General features: G+C 40.8%; 1 protein-coding gene across 3 annotated transcripts in view; it reads left to right on the top strand.

Annotated features, from left to right (window-relative positions):
- The window catches only part of BLTP1 (bridge-like lipid transfer protein family member 1), a 191,387-nt gene that overhangs the window by 156,503 nt on the left and 15,225 nt on the right, over positions 1-19,659 (top strand). The window contains exons 62-74 of one of the 3 annotated variants that reach the window (XM_056134545.1): positions 76-276; positions 464-594; positions 1,763-1,886; positions 4,486-4,595; positions 5,442-5,532; positions 6,052-6,114; positions 9,167-9,420; positions 9,910-10,125; positions 12,509-12,689; positions 13,147-13,348; positions 14,597-14,758; positions 15,117-15,256; positions 16,474-16,675. In XM_056134545.1, the coding sequence (XP_055990520.1) occupies positions 76-276; positions 464-594; positions 1,763-1,886; positions 4,486-4,595; positions 5,442-5,532; positions 6,052-6,114; positions 9,167-9,420; positions 9,910-10,125; positions 12,509-12,689; positions 13,147-13,348; positions 14,597-14,758; positions 15,117-15,256; positions 16,474-16,675 (2,077 nt within the window). The remainder of the gene's footprint in view (positions 1-75; positions 277-463; positions 595-1,762; positions 1,887-4,485; positions 4,596-5,441; positions 5,533-6,051; positions 6,115-9,166; positions 9,421-9,909; positions 10,126-12,508; positions 12,690-13,146; positions 13,349-14,596; positions 14,759-15,116; positions 15,257-16,473; positions 16,676-19,659) is intronic. The other 2 variants (XM_056134546.1, XM_056134547.1) reach the window with 2 other exon arrangements.

The raw sequence follows: 19,659 nt of genomic DNA, 5'->3' as shown, positions 1-19,659 counted from the left end.
TCATCTTTATTGTACTATGTAATAGTTTTGTTCTTAGACATTTTTAAACCATTAATGTTCATGTTTATCATTTAGAGTTCAGAAGGAAGTTCAGTAAGTGGAGATGGCCACAAGCTCACCTTTGGGCAGCGACTTGTCAATCACCTCCTAGGCCTGACGCCCCCACATCAGCGCTATTCTGTTCCTGCAGAGTATCTGTGTGACCCAGAAATGTGGGGCTCCCCTCAGGGTACCCAGTCCCATTTGAAAGCATGCAGAGCTCACTCATGGGGAAACGTAGGTAGCAACTGGTTCCTCGTGAAAATGAAGGGATTTGAATCACTGGTGAAGTCCGATCACTTTCTTGGTGGAGATGACTCTGATTTCTGCATGCTTCTTTTGATTGGAAGGGTACTACTATTGTAGTATAGATTTGCTCTGTGGCCTGAAGATGGGGCTGAGAAACATGCCTTTGATTTTTCAGGAAGCTGTTGATTATCGAAGACAAGGAGCATCTTGTAACCAGCAAGGAGAACTTAGAGGAAGAAAAATTATGAAGCGGATAGTGGATATCAGAGAACTGAATGAACAGGCCAAAGTCATAGATGATCTTAAGTATGTAGCATGCTTTTCAGTTGTAATATATTCTTTCCTACTAATAGACTTGGCATTTTAATTGTGGAGGAAACCGAATTTGGGCCTGTAGAACCTCTTTAGTTTATAAATGAGATCACCATGCTCCTATATTTGCCTGGGTCATATATGCATCATAATCAAGTCATTGTCTAGTGCTTTTCACAGCTGCCACTTGTGAGTTATCTGTGGCTGCATCACCTAAGCCATCTCTTCATGCTAGATACACATACATATCTTGGGAACGTCATTATTTCTGTCATGTAGATTTTTGAGGGAGGAAACAGCACTTCCCAAGTGCCTGCTGTGAACCTAGCCTCTTTCTTGATGCTAACCATACAGATCAGAAGCCTAACTGAGAAGGTTCCAAAAATTGGAATTTGAATACACCTACACCTGGATCCAAACTTATGTCTTTTTGCCTGCCTTTATGAGCAGTTGTCTAGAACTTGGGTGAGGAAAGGGAGTAGGTGTTAAGTGTAACCTTTTTTATTATCAGTTAACAGCTAACTAGAAGTAATACTACTTCCTTATAAAATGAGTCATGCTAGACTTTTTTCTGTTCTCCCCAGAGGTGACAGTCATGCCATGTATTTTCTAATAATCATATGCCTGCATTTGTTTTCTTTTGCCTTCAAGCATTTACACACACACACACACACACACACACACACACACACACTTTGATGACAGGTATGGCTTAAATGCATCTATAGATTCATTACAATACACATTGTAATTATGTATATTGAAAATGTAATTCACTTTTTCCTGTTAACTCATACTATATGTTGAGTTTTGTTCTCAGGAAAAGCTGACTTTAGAGCAAAATAGATTTTTCCCCTAAAGCCTTACCTGAAACTTCAGTCCATGGACTGAAATACCTTCAAGAATTTTCCATGCAGGCTATTTTCTGTAAAGGGCTCCATAGGGATCATGAGGTTGCCAGAGAGATTCTGGATTGAGAAATGAATAAGAACCAACCCAGAGGGTTACAGTTGGATAGGAGTGTTCCAACAGCATAAAGGTTTAGGCCTGCACAGATGTAATCTTTGATATTCAGGCAAGTGAAAGGACTGAAAAATTATGTAAATATCCATCTCATTCTGTTACTTCTTTACACTACTTACCATACTTGTTTTATATCCAGAAAATTAGGTGCAAGTGAAGGAACAATAAACCAGGAAATTCAGCGTTACCAGCAGTTGGAGTCTGTTGCTGTGAATGACATTCGAAGAGATGTTCGCAAAAAATTACGAAGGTCCAGCATGCGAGTGAGTGAGCAGTAGGAAGATTTATTGGACCTGTGCACCGCTCTGTTTTTAATTTATGAAAATTTATCTCTGATACTTAAGTTTGTTCAGTTTTTGATGTTGTTGTTGTTTTTTCTTTTTGGGTCACACCTGGAGATGCACAGGGGTTACTGCTGGCTCTGCACTCAGGAATTACCCTTGGCAATGCTCAGGGGACCATATAGGATGCTGGGAATCAAACCTGGGTTTGCCGCGTGCAAGGCAAACGCCCTACCAGCTGTGCTATCGCTCCAGCCCCTCAGTTTTTTATTGATAATGACAATACTCAGGCCCTTGGACTTTGTGCTTAAACCTACACAGAGGGATTGCACAGAGCTGAGGGAACAGCCTGAGTTCCCATGTAGGAGGCACCAGGTTCATGCCTGAAACCAAAAACTAAACTAAAATAAACCAAACCCCAAAACAGAAAACAAAGAGATGGAGCAATAGTCTGGCAGGGCGCAGCCGACCCAGGTTCGATTTCTCCACCCCTCTTGGAGAGCCCCACAAGCTACCGAGAGTATCTCACCCGCACAGCAAAGTCTGGCAAGCTACCTGTGACGTATTTGATATGCCAAACACAGTAACAGGTGTCACAATGGAGACGTTAATGGGCCCGCTCTAGCAAATCGATGAACAACGGGAGGACAGTGACAGTGACAATACACTATGTCAACTGTGTATCAGGAAACATATTAGACACTTGCACTGTGCAGTGCTTACAAGTGGCTGATGAGGTAGCATACGTTATTTCTACCACTTTTAGCAATGGGAAATCTATCATGAGGAGGCTAAAGAATTGGAGCAGGGGCTGGAGCGATAGTACAGTGGGTAGGGTGTTTGCCTTGCACGCAGCCGACCCGGGTTCAATTCCCAGCATCCCATATGGTCCCCCGAGCATCACCAGGAGTAATTCCTGTGTGCGAGTGCATGAGCCAGGAATAACCCCTGTGCATCGTCGGGCGTGACCCAAAAAGCAAAAATAATAATAATAATAATAATAATAATAATAATAATAATAATAATAATTGGACCAAAGTTCTGTTGATAGTGACCCAGAGGAGCCAGTGATCTGAACCCAGTCTGTGAGGGTCTAATCTGTGCTCTTTGTGACCAGGTGCCTGCCTTTCCTGAGGGCACCTTCTTTTTCTAGTCTCTGCTCAGATGTGAAATCTTTTGCTATCTTTTTCTTATCCCATTCATCCCTTTACCTCCTGCCCATTGTGTACTCTCTGAACTTACCTGTACCTTCACAATTTGTAGACTCATTTTCTTACTCCAGCTTGGGTTTGTTAAGGAGGAAGTTGTTTTATCTTGGACCCCACATTACCTACCTACCTACTGGGATCTAGTACAGCTGATGAACAATCTAAATAAACACACACATAGATACATTATGAACATTGAGATCCTAAGCATTCAGTAGAAAATAATGCTAAAGCTTATTCAGATGGAGGTAAATCTCTTTTTGTTCAGCATGATCTTACATGGAAAAAACTTACTGAAAAATAAAGATGTCCTTAACTTTAAAAAAAATACTCAATTTTTAGTCAGGGTTGGGTTAAGACAGCACCCAACTACATTTTTTAAGAATAGGTTAAATCAGGAGGAAGAGGAGGAATGTTGCAGGTATCCAGGTTTGTTTCTTAAACATTCTTTCTGTGATCCCTTCTGAACCTCCAGATAACCTAATTTGAACACTCTTCTGTTTCAGGCTTTTTAATACTTTTTAAAAAAAAAAAACTTTTTAATAAAACTTTAAAAAATATATTTTTCATTGATTTTGTGGTTTACAATATTATTAATAATGGTTCCTCATGAACATAATTCTATCACCACACCCATCACCAGTGTTACCCACCTCCCCCGTGGATCCCAATGCCCCGCCCTCTACTCACTCCCCATCTCAATTGTGTGGATCACTTCCCCCATTATGTTGCCTGTGCACCTTTGTTGCTACCTTGCTGTGTATCTTTAAGTCATATATATTAGAAGATAGATATTTCTGTAAAATATATGGAACACTTCACAAATATGGCCTCTAAGGTAGCTTGTACTTGGTATTAAACATGCTGCTTTACATGTAGAGAGGATCTGTGTACTTACTAGCATGACCTTTGCGATCTCACCATTGTCTCCACTTGGCATCTTTCTGCCCAGCGTGGTTGACTTGGGGGTTCCGTTTCTGTGTCTAACAACACATTTAGAGAAGAGATGTGGAGGCAGGAGAGTTTTGGGGACACTGCCTCGCTCTGTGCCAGGAAAGAAGATGGGGCATGGGGAACTGGGAATACACTTGTCCTCTTCTCCCACTTGCCTTTTTCCCACACCCTCCCAAGCCTCATTTTTTTCTTTCCAGTTGTTTCCTTTCTTCTCACCTATTTCTGGGTTTTTTTGTTTATTTTTTCACTTAGCTCCCACTCAGATTTGTTTCTCATTTTCATTGTCCAGTCTCCTCAGAGCTTAGTCCTCTGATGCCTCTGTCTTATGTAGAACTAAGGACTTTTTACTGACATGATGGGACAGATTCCTGAGTGTCACAATCATGAGTTTCTGCTTCCCCCCCCCCCCCCTTCATTAGGCTGCATCTCTAAAGGATAAGTGGGGTCTGAGCTACAAGCCGAGTTACAGCCGGTCAAAAAGCATCTCTGCTTCTGGAAGGCCACTGCCAAAACGCGTGGAAAGGGGAAGGTAAGTATAGCCCAGCCAAGGGAAGGAGCTGTGATTCTTCTTCACCAGGGACCTACAGAGGAACAATGCTCTACCTGGGGGCTTTGAAGAGTATAGTAAAACTGAGTCTCTAAAGACCTATCACTGTAATGCCACAACTCTCATTGGCTTTGTCAAAACACAATGTGTTGCCTACTTATACAGGCTTATGTGAAAACTTACAGATGACCCACAGAAATGAAAATGTGCATGTGCTGTAGTAGCCGATGCTATAGGTTTGCCATTTTAGAAAACTAGGTGTAATAAAATGTATTTAGCATATGGAAAATTTATACATTATTGAAGAAAATACTTTTTTAACTAATAAATGAGAAGTATAAAGTAAGACTATAATGAGAAATAGAAATTCTTGGAAGCCAGGAGGTAGAGCAAAGGGCTGTTGTTAGGTCTTGTATGCAGATGCCCTGAGTTCAGCCCAGGTACACCTTGTTCCCTGTTATCATTTGTTCCCCTGGCATCACTGGATATAACCTGGTGACCCTTAGCACTGCCCAGCCAGACGATTGAAGCTTCAAGCCATGCAGGCAGGCCAACTGTCTCTGAAACTGGACCAAAATATGTATTATATATATATATATATATATATATATATATATAAATTCTTCATTTTATGTTCAACAAGGTCTTGTATTAAACAAAGCATAATTTTTTTGTGAGATGGCAATGGTTAAGAAATGGATTACCAACAGTTAACTAAGGTAAATATTTAGAAATATATTATTAATGTCATTAATCAGGCTTTTATCAAGTCTAGAAAATTATTTAATGAGAATATTAATGTCTTTTAATTTTATATTTTACTTAAAGTTCTCGTGTAGGAGAAACTGAGGATCTCCCAGAAATTCGTGTGGATGCAGCATCTCCTGGACCCAGAGTAACTTTCAATATCCAGGACACAGTAAGAGATTGTTACAGACTCTGTTTGTTTCAGAAGTAGAGTAGTCATAGGAATCAAGAAATACTGATTCCTTCTGACATTGGCGTTGTGAATGGAACAATGTCTCCTTCTGATATTGGCAGTGTGAATGGAACATTGTCTGCCAAGTCATAGGCTCCTGGGGACCCTGAGTCCCTCACAAGCATCCAGATGGTATAATGAAGGGTCCATACTGCATATTCATGGGCAAAAATATTTCTTGGAAAATATTTTTTGTCAAATATGACTCTATATTAGTTTTCTTATAAAAATATAAATGTGGACTATTTATACTTCATGTATTTATACAAAATTTAGAAAAGTAAAGAAACCAGAAGCAAAAGGTCAACGTCAAAATTGTGTTCTAATTTTATTACATGTTAAAGTTCATGTTAAAATGTCTGTTTTACTTTTTGTACAGTTTTTTTGTTGTTAAACCATTGTTTGTGTCTCTTTTAAAATTTCATGAGTTAAAATTTTTTTCTTATTATTTTAATTAAGTTGAAAAAAACAGTATGGGGAAGTACACCACAGTCCAGCCCTCCTGGGGAAGGGTATTTTCAGGTACTTGAGAACATCACACGTTTGACTTTATAGCTAATTAACCACCCTAAAATCTGCTTTACAATGTCTTCTCATTCTGAATTCAGACCCTCAAAAGTATTTAGATAAAGGCATAAGCTTTTTTAATTTTCCATTATCCATATTTCATAAGCTCCTGCATGAATATATTTTCATTCTGTACTTGCTTTTCACTCTAAAATTAAAGAGAGCAATTCAGCTTACCAAATTAACCCAGCCAAATCATACCAAACTTAATTTATTTGTTGTTAACTCCTGAATATTTCCTCCACATTTAACTATAAAATTAATCTTTTTGTTTTTGTTTTTGGGCCATACCCAGTCATGTTCAGGGTTCACTCCTGGCTCTGCACTTCTGAGAAATCACTCCTGGCAGACTCAAGGGAACCATATGAGATGCCGGGGATTGAACCCGGGTTAGCTGCATGCAAGCCAAGTGCCTTACCCGCTATACTATCGCTCTAACCCAAAAAGGAATCTTTTTTTTTAAAAAAAAGCAAAAAAGATTTGGGACCAGAGAGATATTATAATGCACAGGGTGCTTCCATGGTCAGCCCAGGTTTAATCCCTGGATCCTTATGTGGTTCCCCTGAGCAGATCCAGGAATAAGCCCTGAACACCACACCAAGGTCTGGCCCAAAAACTGAAACTAAAATAAAGTAATAACTAGTTTAATTTACTGTTGTCACATAGGTTTGATTCTGATTTACTTGCTGAATATCTTTTGTGAGTCACTGATATAAAAAATATGTATGAAAGTGTTCCATTAAAATATTCTTGGGGCTGGAGAAATAGCACAATGGGTAGGGCATTTGCCTTACACACAGCCGACCTAGGTTCGATTCCCAGCATCCCATATGGTCCCCCAAGCACCGCCAGGAGTAATTCCTGAGTGCATGAACCAGGAGTAACTCCTGTGCATCGCTGGGTGTGACCCAAAAAGAAAAAAAAATATTCTTGGGGCTGGAGCGATAGCACAACAGGTAGGGCGTTTGTCTTGCACACGGCCAACCTGGGTTCAATTCCCAGCATTCCATATGGTCCCCTGAGCACCACCAGGAGTAATTCCTAAGTGCAGAGCCAGGAGTATCCCCTGAGCATCGCCGGATATGACCCCAAAAGCAAATAAATAGAATAGAATAGAATAGAATAGAATAGATTATTCTTGTCTTCAAAATACTGAAAATGTGCTGTCCAATGGCTATAGGTTGAATCAGTATCTTTAAGGATCCACACATTTCTTCTAAATATAAATTTGTTTTGTAAAAGGAAAATAGAATGTTTAAAAATGTATATTATACAGTGTACTTAAGTCTTTGTCTAGAAATTTTTCATCATATGACATAAATATTGACATGTATTCCTGATGTATTTTATTTTATTTCCCATCCCCCACTCTTAAGAGACTCCTGAGATATTCCATAATTGAATTTAGTAAAATTGAACTTTTAGGATGATTAGATTGTTTTATATGTGGTTGATAGCTTTTTTTTTTTTTTGTGACCTTCCAAGCAGTGCTTAGGATCCGCTCCTAATAATTCTCAGGCAGCAGTTTGGGCCTGGCAATTTGGTGTTAGGACCCAGTAATATGTCATTGCCTCCATCACTGGTGTGGAGGTCACCAGAGAAAATCCAGAGGTTGTTCGTGGGGCAGAGGAGGGCATGCAATGCTAGGGATCAAAGTTGGACCCCTGGCATGCACTCTTGCTCACTGAACTCTCTTCTTCACCCACACAACCGTTTTTTTTTTTTATTTTTGAGAAGCACAACTTGGAGCACTATGCAGTTAACTGGGTCCATTTTTTAAAATTAATTGATTCTTCCCCTTCCCACTGTATCCAGTGTTCATTCACTGAGATGTAATTAATGTATAACATTATATAACTTTCAGATATACAACTTTGATTCAGTATTTATATATTTCAAAATGATTCTTATGCATTATTGATGAAAAATAGCATGTAAAAGGGGGTCAGAGAGATAGGGTGCTTTCCTTTTGTGAGGCCCACCTGGACATGATCCTTAGCATCCCATATGGTTCCCCAGCACTGCCAGGAATGATTCCTGAGTGTATAACCCCTGAATATCCCTGGGTGTACTCACCAAAAAAAATATTAAAATTTTTTAAATAGCATATAAAAATAAAATTTAAAAATACAGATTGAGTCATGCTTAAGTATGAAATAAAAACCGTGATATTTTCTTCCAAGCCCCTCCCCACCTTTTTTTTTTTAAATTGCTACACCCAGCTGTGCCCAGGACTTAATCCTGCATCTGTGCTCAGGAATAAGTCCTGGCTAGACTCAGGGATTAACTATATGAAATAACTATTTGGGTGGCTCAGGATCAAACCTGGGTTAACTGCATGTAAAGCAGGTGCCTGGCCTGCTATGCTCTCTCTGTGGCCTCCCAAAAAAACATTTGGAAATACTAGACATTTTTCTACAGAATTTCCTGTGTATCTGACAGTTACATCGATAAATTGCGTTATCTTGCACATTACACCTTATAAAGGCTTGTCACATTTGTAAAGGATATTCAAGCAACTCTTAAACTGGAAGTCAGAATTAGGTCAGTGGAAGTTGTGTTTGACCGACTTGATAAGTAGGTGCTTCCTGGTAGCACCCTGTTGTTGTTTATACCAACTTAGTACATTCTTAGGTTTGACTGAAGCAGTTAGTTGCATGCGCATCTTTCTTTAGCCTGTTAAGGGCTCAAAGCCTGAGGTACAGGAAGTATTAAGGAGTCTATTGCTCTTTGCCCTTCAGCTGATCATATGTCCTCTAACTCCTGCTGAAAGATCTGCAGTATTTGCTAATAGGTACTTGCAAACAGGAAGTGGAACTTCACTCTCATTTCACTGTCCATATGCCTTTCTGTGGTTTGACTTGCTTCCTTCCTTGCTTGCTGCTTCCTCTGTTCAGAGTAAAGAAATCTAGCTCTGACAGAATTTAATATTCAAGTGTACATTTTCTTCCTAACTGAAGAGTTGTGCACTAGGAATCTGATTGGTGTTTTCTCTTTCCACTGTCAGTTTCCAGAGGAGACAGAACTGGACCTATTGTCAGTGACCATCGAAGGTCCCTCCCATTATTCCTCAAACAGCGAAGGAGCATGCTCTGTATTCAGTTCTCCCAAAACTCCAGCTGGCTTCCCACCAAGCATTGCTTTCCAAGCCGAAGAGGGCCAACGTGATGACAGTCTGTCTTCCACTAGTGAGGACTCTGAGAAGGAGGAGAAGGATGAAGATCATGAGAGAGAGAGATTTTATATTTACAGGAAACCTTCGTGAGTAGCCTTCTTGTTTTCAGATCCCTAGATAATATTTCAGAATGCAGAATTGAGTGAAAATCTTTGCACGTCTTTAGAAATACCTCATAATGTTCAGACACCAGGAGACATGCCTATGACTTATTGATGTAATTGAGCTCCATAGGGCATTATTTTAAAATTTTATTATTCTGGAGACTGGTGTACTGTGTACTTCAGGGCCATGGAGTCTCTGTCCTGCTCTGGATGTGTGTTCTTATGCAGCAGGTTGTACCTGTGTTTAGAGCATCACACACTATCTAGCAGGTGAGGCTACTCCTTCATAGTGGAATGAAATAAGACACCAAGGAATTTAAACTTCACTTACATGAGCTAGTTGAGCAATTGGTGTGCATTCATCAAACAGTAAAATTTATTTGCAGGTCGCTTTGAGATGCCATCTTACAAAATATTGAAAGTTTCCCCACCTTTCTACAGTGTAGTAATAGCTGGTTGTCTTTTCTCTAGGCATACATCTCGTAAAAAAGCAACTGGCCTTGCTGCTGTGCAGCAGCTCTTCACAGATCGCTGGCCGACAGCCCCAGCCAACCGCAGCCTTAGTGGCACAGCTACTGAGAGAAATATTGATTTTGAGCTTGACATACGGGTTGAGATTGATAGTGGAAAATGTGTGCTCCACCCCACCACCCTGCTACAGGAGCACGATGACATGAGCTTGAGAAGGTGAGATACTGGGGTCATGTTTGTCAGCTCTTCAGACACTTCCATGCATCACTGAACTCCAAGCCACCACACTTCCTAGTCTCAGAATGTGATGTAATGGGGGGTGGTTATATTTCTTTAAACAAGTGCATCACAGGTGCTGCCAGCTAGAAAAACGCTGATTTGGATTCTAGCAAACTTGCCTATTAGAATAATTCTGTCTTTGGAATTCCCCTTTAAACAACCAAGAACGGAGGTTGGAGAGATAGTATTGTGAGCATAGTGGCCAATCTGGGTTCAATCTTGTCCCCTGAGCCCCAGTAGGTCTGATCCTGAATGCAGAAGCAGAAGTTGGCCCTAAGCATCATCAGGTGTGATCCAAGATATCTCTCTCTCTCTCTCTCTCTCTCTCTCTCTCTCACACACACACACACACACACACACACACACACACACACCAGTGATATCAGAGATATCTTGGTTAATGTAGACCTGTTGAACTCATGAAAAACTAGGAACAGTTAGCATGTAGAGAGAGAGACCTTGATGGGTGGAATGTGTTCCAGATAAAACAGCTTTACTCTTAGTAAATAAATGGTGCTATTTAGCATGAGTTGGGATTCTTCTGTTTCTTGCAGGTGAAAAAGCCATATGTATTCATTGGATTCAATTCTTAAATTTAAAATCTGGCTCTTTACCCAGATTTTTTCAGCCAATCCCAGCCCCTGCTCTCATGAGACTGGGTGACAAAGGGCAGAATTTCTTAGTTGGCCTCCTCGGGATTGACCCCTCAGCCCATACATGACAGAAGTCATTCAATACCTGAGTGTCCAGCAGCCTTTGTGTGACTCAGTTTGCCAACTGGGACCAAGGTCATGCTCAGCAGTTTGAAGGTTGGCAAGGCTCAGCTGGGATGTGGTGTGGAGTAGGGCTTCTTTATCCACTTAGAATACTTTCATTGTGGGGTAGGTATTCGTGGATGTCATGCCATCCTGTTATAAGTTGAGGGAGATCTATATCAACAAACTTAGTGTTACTTAATTTATTTGAGATTGCTTTTCTTCCCTACCTAATATGGAAAGAATTATTGAAGATCAGTCAGTGACTGGGTGAGTGGAAATGTCCATGAAATTAGAATGCTGACAATTGTTGAACCTGATGCTGGATCTCTGAGGACTCAGTATGCCATTCTGTGTGTTTGTTCATTGTAGAGGCTACACCCAGCAATTTTGGGGAGTACTTAACCCAGTGGTCCTCAGGGGCCTCCAGGGCATACCTACAGTATGAGCGGTATGATATGCAGCATTAGGGGTAATGGAGTCAGAATGTTTTATGTTTAAAAATTCCCATAATAAGGAATGGGATCTAATGATCTGTTGATCTATTTTCCCAATTAATGATTTTTTTATTTTGGGGGGCCACTCAGGGCTGACTCCTGCCACTGTGCCCAAGGATCACTGCTGGTGGGGGCTCAGGGACCATATGGGTTGCCGGGGATTAAACCCAGGTCAGTTAAATGGAACTTCAGTTTTAAATGAAGAAGAAAGAGATAAGTACCTACACACACACACACACACACACACACACACACACACACACACACACACACACACAGAGTTAATATCCTTAATCCTTCATTTTTTCATAGTACCCTTGAGTCTATCTTTAATTGTTAAAATAAGGAGAGATAGTACAAATTCAGACAGAAGCTAGCCATTAGAGAAGAACCATACTTTGAATATATTAAGAAACATACTTTAAAATACCTTAGAAACACCTACATTAAATGGAGATATGGCACCATTAAACTATATAAATATTTTAAATCAATACATGAGCAGACAAAATCAAGATACTGATTCATCATTGTCAGTATGGAGGTCAGTGAAGAGAAACATACTTTATGTTTCAAAGAAAGCAAATAAAAATGAACACATAAGAATATATATCTTTGAATGATAAACTATTTATACTGCACTTGTCTTTACAATGAGACTTTAGCCAAAATTGAGAAAATTGAATTTGGGATAATATATAGGATTTTAAATATTTCCAATGCCTATTGGGCAAAATAAGGAGGCTGTTATAGTTCAGTGTATGCCAAGTAACATTGGTCCAAATTTTCAATAAGAAAAATTATACTAATGAGTATCAACTTTATACTTGATGTCATTGATTATTGTTACTCATCTTCTCTTTTGATATATATATATATATATTTTTTAGAACAAGACATTATATTGCCTTTTATTTTCTTAAGGATTACAGATTGCTAAATTATTATCAAAGTTTTCTTAGTAAACTAATTATTTGCTGGATATTGCTTTTAAGGCAAAGAATTCAATAACATAAGACCACATTATTGATATATTTTTTTAAAAGACAATATATTTTCTGTTTGTAGGAGTTATGATAGAAGTTCCAGGAGTTTAGATCAAGATTCTCCTTCAAAAAAGAAGAAGTTCCAAACTAATTATGCTTCCACTACCCATTTAATGACAGGCAAGAAAGTGCCATCCTCTCTGCAGACAAAGTCTAGTGACGTGGAGACCACAGTGTTCTACATCCCTGGAGTGGACGTCAAGGTACCCAACTGTGCAGGCCAGGGACTCGCTTTCCAGCCCCTTTGCATCCTGCCCTTGTGCTTCTCCTTCCCCAGGTTTCCTGAGACTCCAGGCTTTGTTCTGAACATAGGCTAGTGTTTTCCACAAAAGCCTGCCATAAGGTTTTGGTTTTATATATTGATGTTCATAATGAGTTTTCTAAGTCTTGCCTACTACAACTTGATTAAGTAGCAATTTCTAGATCCCAGAAGTACAGAACCATGAAACATTATATTAGAAAGGATGTTGAGTATTATCTGAAACAAGTGTTGTAATTTAAAAAGAAAGCCAAGAGGCCTGCTTGGATCACAAAGCTGACTTATAAATGAGAATTGCTCCTTGGCTTCTAGACCGTGCTCTTTCTACCACATTTTCTACACTTCTTGATTTTACTCATCTGTGTAATTTTAATTTTGAAAGTTCTTTTGTTTCAATACAGTTGCACTATAATTCCAAGACTCTAAAGACCGAATCACCTAATGCTTCCCGAGGATCTTCCTTGCCCAGAACTCTCTCTAAAGAGTCCAAGCTGTATGGTATGAAAGACAGTGGCAGCATTGCTCCACCTCCTCCTCCTCCCTGCACTGTCCAGAGCAAGACTAACTCCTTACGTCCTCCCCAGCCCCCATCTGCTTCCTCAGGTATTCAGAAATATAGGCTTCATCATCTGACCTTATCATCACCTACTTGCTCTATGGTGACTTTCAGGGTTCCATTTGAGAAAATAGCACACAGACTTGTGAACGACTCTCTGTGCAAAGTCTTATGTGCAAGTGTGGGCCGATACCTTGGGCTGTGATTCAGTCTGGTCCTTTTCCTCCCAGTATCATCATCCACAGGGTGGCCTTTACTCTGATTAAGATGGTGAACAGCCTTGGAAGTTAGGGCCCCACAACCTGCATGCCACACTGGGCGTATGTGCTCATACCACTCAGGAAGGGTGGGTACTTCAGAGTTTGACTACCACTCCACTACCCCACATGAAGTAGGGAAGACTGAAGAGAAGTATTTGAAGGCCAAAAAGATAGTACAGCGGGTAAGGCTCTTGTCTTGCACAAAGCCGACCATGATTCGATCCCCAACACCCCGTATGTTTCCCCAAGCACCACCAGAACTGAACCCTGAGCCAGAGCCAGAACTAAGCCCTGACTGCTGCTGGATACAGGCCAAAACAAACAAACAAAAGTAGAGAAATATTTGAAAACCATTCCTTTGGGAAATGGAAGCTTATGTATGAGTCCTCTAAAACAGTAATCCCAATAATACCATGTTTTTAATACCACTTTTCAAATAACAGGCATAGTTGTGTCATTACGTGCAGGGAAGATTTTAGTAACGCTTTATAAATGAGAACCATTTAGACTTATAGAAGCCACATTTCATTCTTTGATTAGAAAACTAAAAATAGACTTGGAAAGTGGAGCCAAAGTTCACCAGGTTTTAGCTACAGACCTCATCCTTCAGACCTGACATGCTGAAGCTAAAATGGTAGTCTGGTGGGAAGCATCAAAAATATATACCAGAAAGAGCTGCATGAGAACAATGTTTCTCGAAATACTGGGTCCATGTTTTGTGTCTTCCTTCTTCAGTGGACAGATTGATGCTGGAGAAGAGACTTAATGCTAAAACAATGCTCCTGACACTTAGCAGCTAAGTATAAACTTGAAAAACTGATAAATCAAAATTTGTGACGTAGAGCAAGTAGGAAAAACATCCCTGATTTCCATCTTTTTGTCTAACTTCCATGAATCACTTATTTCCACCCTTTCCATCACTGCCTTCTTTCGCACGTGGTTTGAAGGGTAACTTGCATGTTGTAAACACTCACAGAATTATTGTATGTTCTGTGGGCTCATTCTTAAACTCATTCACATTTGTAACTGTCACAGCCAAGGGGAAAGGCAGCATAGGAGTGAAGACTGCCAAGCTGTATGCCTGGGTGGCATTGCAGTCACTGCCTGAGGAGATGGTCATCAGCCCCTGCCTGTTAGACTTCCTGGAAAAGGCTCTGGAGACCATCCCAATCACACCTATTGAAAGAAACTATGCTTGTGAGTGCCTCTCTATTCATATTATTGACATTCCAGCCTTGGAATATCGATTTAGTGATAAATGTGCAAGAAAGACCTGAGTGAGAAACTGTTCTAAGAAATCAAATGCCAGGAAGGCCAGAGGAAGACCCTGAAGCCCTAGTCACGCACTGATGACAGAGATGTGCTCAGACTTCTTTGAGAAGAGAAAGGGGTGGTGGCGACAATGGCAGGGCCTGGGGATTGCACTTAGACACGTGAGAGAAGGAGGAGGCTGGGACCCGGCATGTCCACCTGCTACTCACAGCAGCTGCAGCATGAGGGGGAACGTCACAGTCTAACTCTCATAATTTGACTCCGAACCTGCATGTCTTAACAGCTATCAGCGCACATGATGACGACGTGGGGCATTTTGAGATGCCAGACCCTATGGAGGAGTCCACAACGTCCTTAGTGTCCTCTTCTACATCTGCTTACTCCTCTTTTCCAGTAGATGTCGTGGTTTATGTGCGAGTGCAGGTGACACACCCTACTTACTCCTGTTTGTTTCAAACTTCCCAGCATCATTTCCCTAAAAACTTTATTCTTGGATTATCTGTGACAGCTTTGTTTGCCTGAATGTGTGATGTTTGTAAAACTACTTTTCTGCTGAGCAAGTACATACATTTTGGGGTTCTTAGAATTGATAGCAAAAATTAAAATGTTAAAACCCCGATAGCACTGTATGCTTTTCAAAAAATGGCCTAAGCATTCCATAGTTCTTAATATTTTATTCTAAATTGGAGTCCAACACTAGCCTAAGTATATTTATCTGAGAATATTTATGAAGTGAATCCACTTATGGAGGAGGATTTGAAAACTACTTGTATCCGAACTCTAAGATCTGCTTTACTCTCAATTAAAATCTTTCAGCCACTGTCAAGAATAAAGTCACTAGGGTTCATTTGTCCAAACCATTTTCTGTATTAGTAGTTTGGCTATTTTGGCAATTTAGTATTCTGATCTTTGGATTTTTTTATACTATCTTTTAAAAAAATCTGATGAAAACGGGGGTAGAGTGATAGTATACTTGCCTTGCATGTGAATACACTTGCCTTGCATGTGGCTGACCTGGGTTCAATTTCTAGTACCCCGTGTTGTCCCCCAAGCCCTACCAGCAGTGATCCCTGAACACAGAACCAGAAGTAAGCTTTGCGCATTGCTCGGTGTGGTCCAAAAACAAACAAAATTGCAGCTTGTCCCCAGCCCCTAACAGAGCAGGCTCAAACAGAGCTGGGAGTTCCCCACCATCACCGTTACACTTCCCTCCCCAAAAAGATCTGACAAAAACATTCAGTAGGTGAGTGTGTGGATTTATAGAACTTGTTTTCATTACCTTTCAGACTTTGGAAGACATCATTTTAAAAGATTTGAGGAACTGGAGCGATAGCACAGTGGGTAGGGCATTTGCCTCGCACACAGGCGACCTGAGTTCAATTCCCAGCATCCCATATGGTCTCCCGAGCACTGCCTGGGGTAGTTCCTGAGTGCAGAGCCAGGAGCAACCACTGAGCATCGCTGGGTGTCACCCACCCCCTCCAAAAGAAAGCAAAAAAATGATTTGAGTAGAATGTAAACTACACATATTTTTAACGTTCTAAGTTATGTAAGTGGGTACGTATCATTCAGCTCCTCAAACAGATTTTAAAATATACCATTTTATTAATATACAGTGCACCTGTTCTTGTGCTTCTCAGCCCTCACAGATCAAGTTTAGCTGTTTACCTGTCTCTAGAGTGGAATGTATGCTAAAGTTGCCATCCCTGGACCTGGTTTTTTCTTCAAACCGAGGAGAACTGGAGACTCTGGGCACCACATGTCCCTCTGAGACTTCATCCCCTGGAGGCGGAGGTGCTCAGAGTGTGGCCAAGAGCTGTGCTGGGAAACCTGGGATGCCAGGTAGGGGCTGTCCCCACTCCCAGAATAATGCTGCTCATGAATCTGTACTTTAAATAAATATGAAAAAGCATTTGAGGATTAGAAAGGCTGTAGAACACTCTTTACAATAGCCAGAAACTGGAAGAAACCTGAATGCCCACGAACAGATGACTGGTTAAAGAAACTTTGGTACATCTACACAATGGAGTACTATGTAGCTGTTAGAAAAGATGAAGTCATGAAATTTACATACAAGTGGTACAATATGGAAAGTATCATGCTAAGCGAAATGAGTCAGAAAGAGAGGGATAGGCATAGAAAGATTGCATTCATCTGGGGGATATAAAGTAACAAAGTATGAGATTAATACCCAAGAATAGCTGAGATCAGCACCAGGAGGATTACTCCATAACTTAGAGGCCAGCCGGGTATCCTAGAGGAAAGGGCAGTTCAGATAGAGAAGGGAGCACCAAATAAAGGATGTTTGGAGGATCCTCCCAGGAGGGGAGATGCATGTCGAAAGTAGACTATGGACTGAACATGTTTGCCACTCAATGCCTCTTTTGCAGACCACAACACCCAAAAGGAGAGAGAGAACACAGGGGATTGCCCTGCCACAGAGACGGGGGGATGGGGGAATGGGGGTGGGAGGGATATTATCCATGGTGGTGGAAAATGGGCACTGGTGGAGGGATGGGTATCTGATCATTGTATAATTGAAACCAAAGCACAAAAAATTGTAAATCTACAACTGTAAAAAAAAATAAAATAAAATAAAGGGGGGGAAAAAAAAAAAGGCTGTAGAAGATGAAAGCTTTGATCCACTTCCAGTCTGAGAAAGTGACTGCCATACAAGAATAGTGTTCAGGAACTGCCATTTCATTATGTACTATATTCTAAATTTGAGAGGTAAGTGCTGCAAATGGAAAATAAGAGACAGTATTGCCACAATCAAAGTGTGAAAAATCCAGCATCTATTTTTAATGGTCAATTTTGTTGACTAACTCAAATGTCGATTTCATAAAAAAAAAAAAAAAATCTTTGTTCTTAGAACATAACTGATCAGGGCCAGAAAGAGAGCTCATATGTCATATGGTGAGTACATGCTTTGCATGCTGTAGGCCCAGGCTTGATCCCTGGTACTGCAGGGTCTCCAAGCACCCTTGGGAGCAACCCCGGAGCACAGAGCCAAGAGGAGCCCCCATCACTGCCGGGTATGGCCCCCCAAAATAAGCAAAAATTCCAGAACTAGTTATTTCCTGATCATATAGTCACTCTTCATTATATTAAAGTTCAATGATTCTTTTAAAAACCCACAAAATAGCATTTTTTTGCTATTTTGTTATGTATCATTTGATCACATATTGCATTAACATACGCCTCAGAGACCTGGGCCCTATGCAGGTCATCCCTAACAGGATGAGAACGCTATTCGGGTCTCCCAAAGAGGAATTGAAAGAGCTATGCTTGGAATATCACGTTTCACTCAAATGAGAGAAAGAATCCGGAGTTCTGACCTCCATCGACGATCAAGAATCAGGGACACTGTTTCGTTTGCCAAGGCATCAAAAATCAGATGGGCTGGTCACGTAATGAGATTTAGAGACGACCACTGGACTAGAGCTGTTACCCACTGGATTCCACAGGATGTCAAAAGACCGCGTGGCCGCCCACCTACCAGATGGTCAGACTTTTTCATCAAGATCATGAATGATCGGTTTGAGGCTCTTTGTGTTCCTAGAGTGAACAGACACCATTGGGCTACACTAGCACGCGACAGGGACAAATGGAGACGTTACTGGCACCCGCTCGAGCAAGTCGACGATTAACGGGAAGTCAAGTGATCACATATATTTAATCGTGTATCATTCAGGAGGGGGTGGTGGGGAGAATAAATGTTAAAGAGCAGATGCTGTCAGTAATCATTCTTTACAAAAAATCTATACCACACCAAGGTCTTGACCTGTTCTGGGCTGGATATAATATAGAGACTTAGCTGACAAAATGTGTGCTAATGTGGTGCTTTCACTGAGTCTGAAGAAACCAGCATATTTTAAGTGGGAACCTGGAGTAGCTATGAATTAGCTGGGTCATGACCCAGGAATCCAGCAACTTGAAAAACAAAATAATAAAGTATAAAGGAGTCTGGTGAACAAAGGGTCAGTTGAGATGAGAGTAGTTCACCAGGGAGGAAGAGCTAATGGAGTGGGCCAGCCACGGCAGAGGAGTGGACCTAATGTGATCATCACTAGAACAAGGTGAACACCAATCCAGATGCAGATTGGAAAGGGTAAGTGGCCATCTCCTAGTTTTGTCTGGGACATCAGTCACGTGGAGGCTTCATCAAACAGACATGATTGGCATCTAGATATAGAATGGCTTACAAATCAATCCTGGGTTTCTGGTTACGCTATTTGCAAGGAAGAACCACTCACTGGAGGTAAGAAGCATGGAAACATACAGACTGGCAAAGATCATACTCCAACATGGAAAGCCATAAATGTTTGTGATGATGCCCTCCAGGTGGGCCAGATAACCAGCTGCAAAATGAATCCAAAGGAGTTCTGGTCTAAAATTGTGGAACCATCTGCAAAATTCAGATATTCTCCTGTTTTTAGCATTGAAGCAGATTTGGGACCGGCACATCCACTTAGGGTTGTCTCCTTGGACATCTGGTTTTACCTTTCTGCATGTGTGTACCTCATTCCGTCTCTGCTGTTTGCTACTGAGACGTGGACTTGTTACATGATCTAACTATTGTTTTGTCTCCTGCCCTTTGCTGTATCTCCACTATTTTGTTGCTCTATCCATGGATACCACTAGTGGAGCAGAGAATAGGAGCAGGAGTCCACAGCAATGTCTAGCAAAATGTCTTACGTGTCCAGAGGTGCTAAGCAGAGCCTGAGACCTCACTCTGATCAACTAAAGTTTTAATGTTTCCATTTTACTTTCTTCTTTACTGTTGACAGGTTCTTTACTTCATGTGGCTCTTGTGTGTTCCCTGC

The sequence above is a fragment of the Sorex fumeus genome, unplaced genomic scaffold (genome assembly GCF_029834395.1).
Source record: "Sorex fumeus unplaced genomic scaffold, SorFum_2.1 ptg000099l, whole genome shotgun sequence".
NCBI classification, from domain to species: Eukaryota; Metazoa; Chordata; class Mammalia; order Eulipotyphla; family Soricidae; genus Sorex; species Sorex fumeus.
This window is presented reverse-complemented; position numbering and strand designations above follow the sequence as displayed.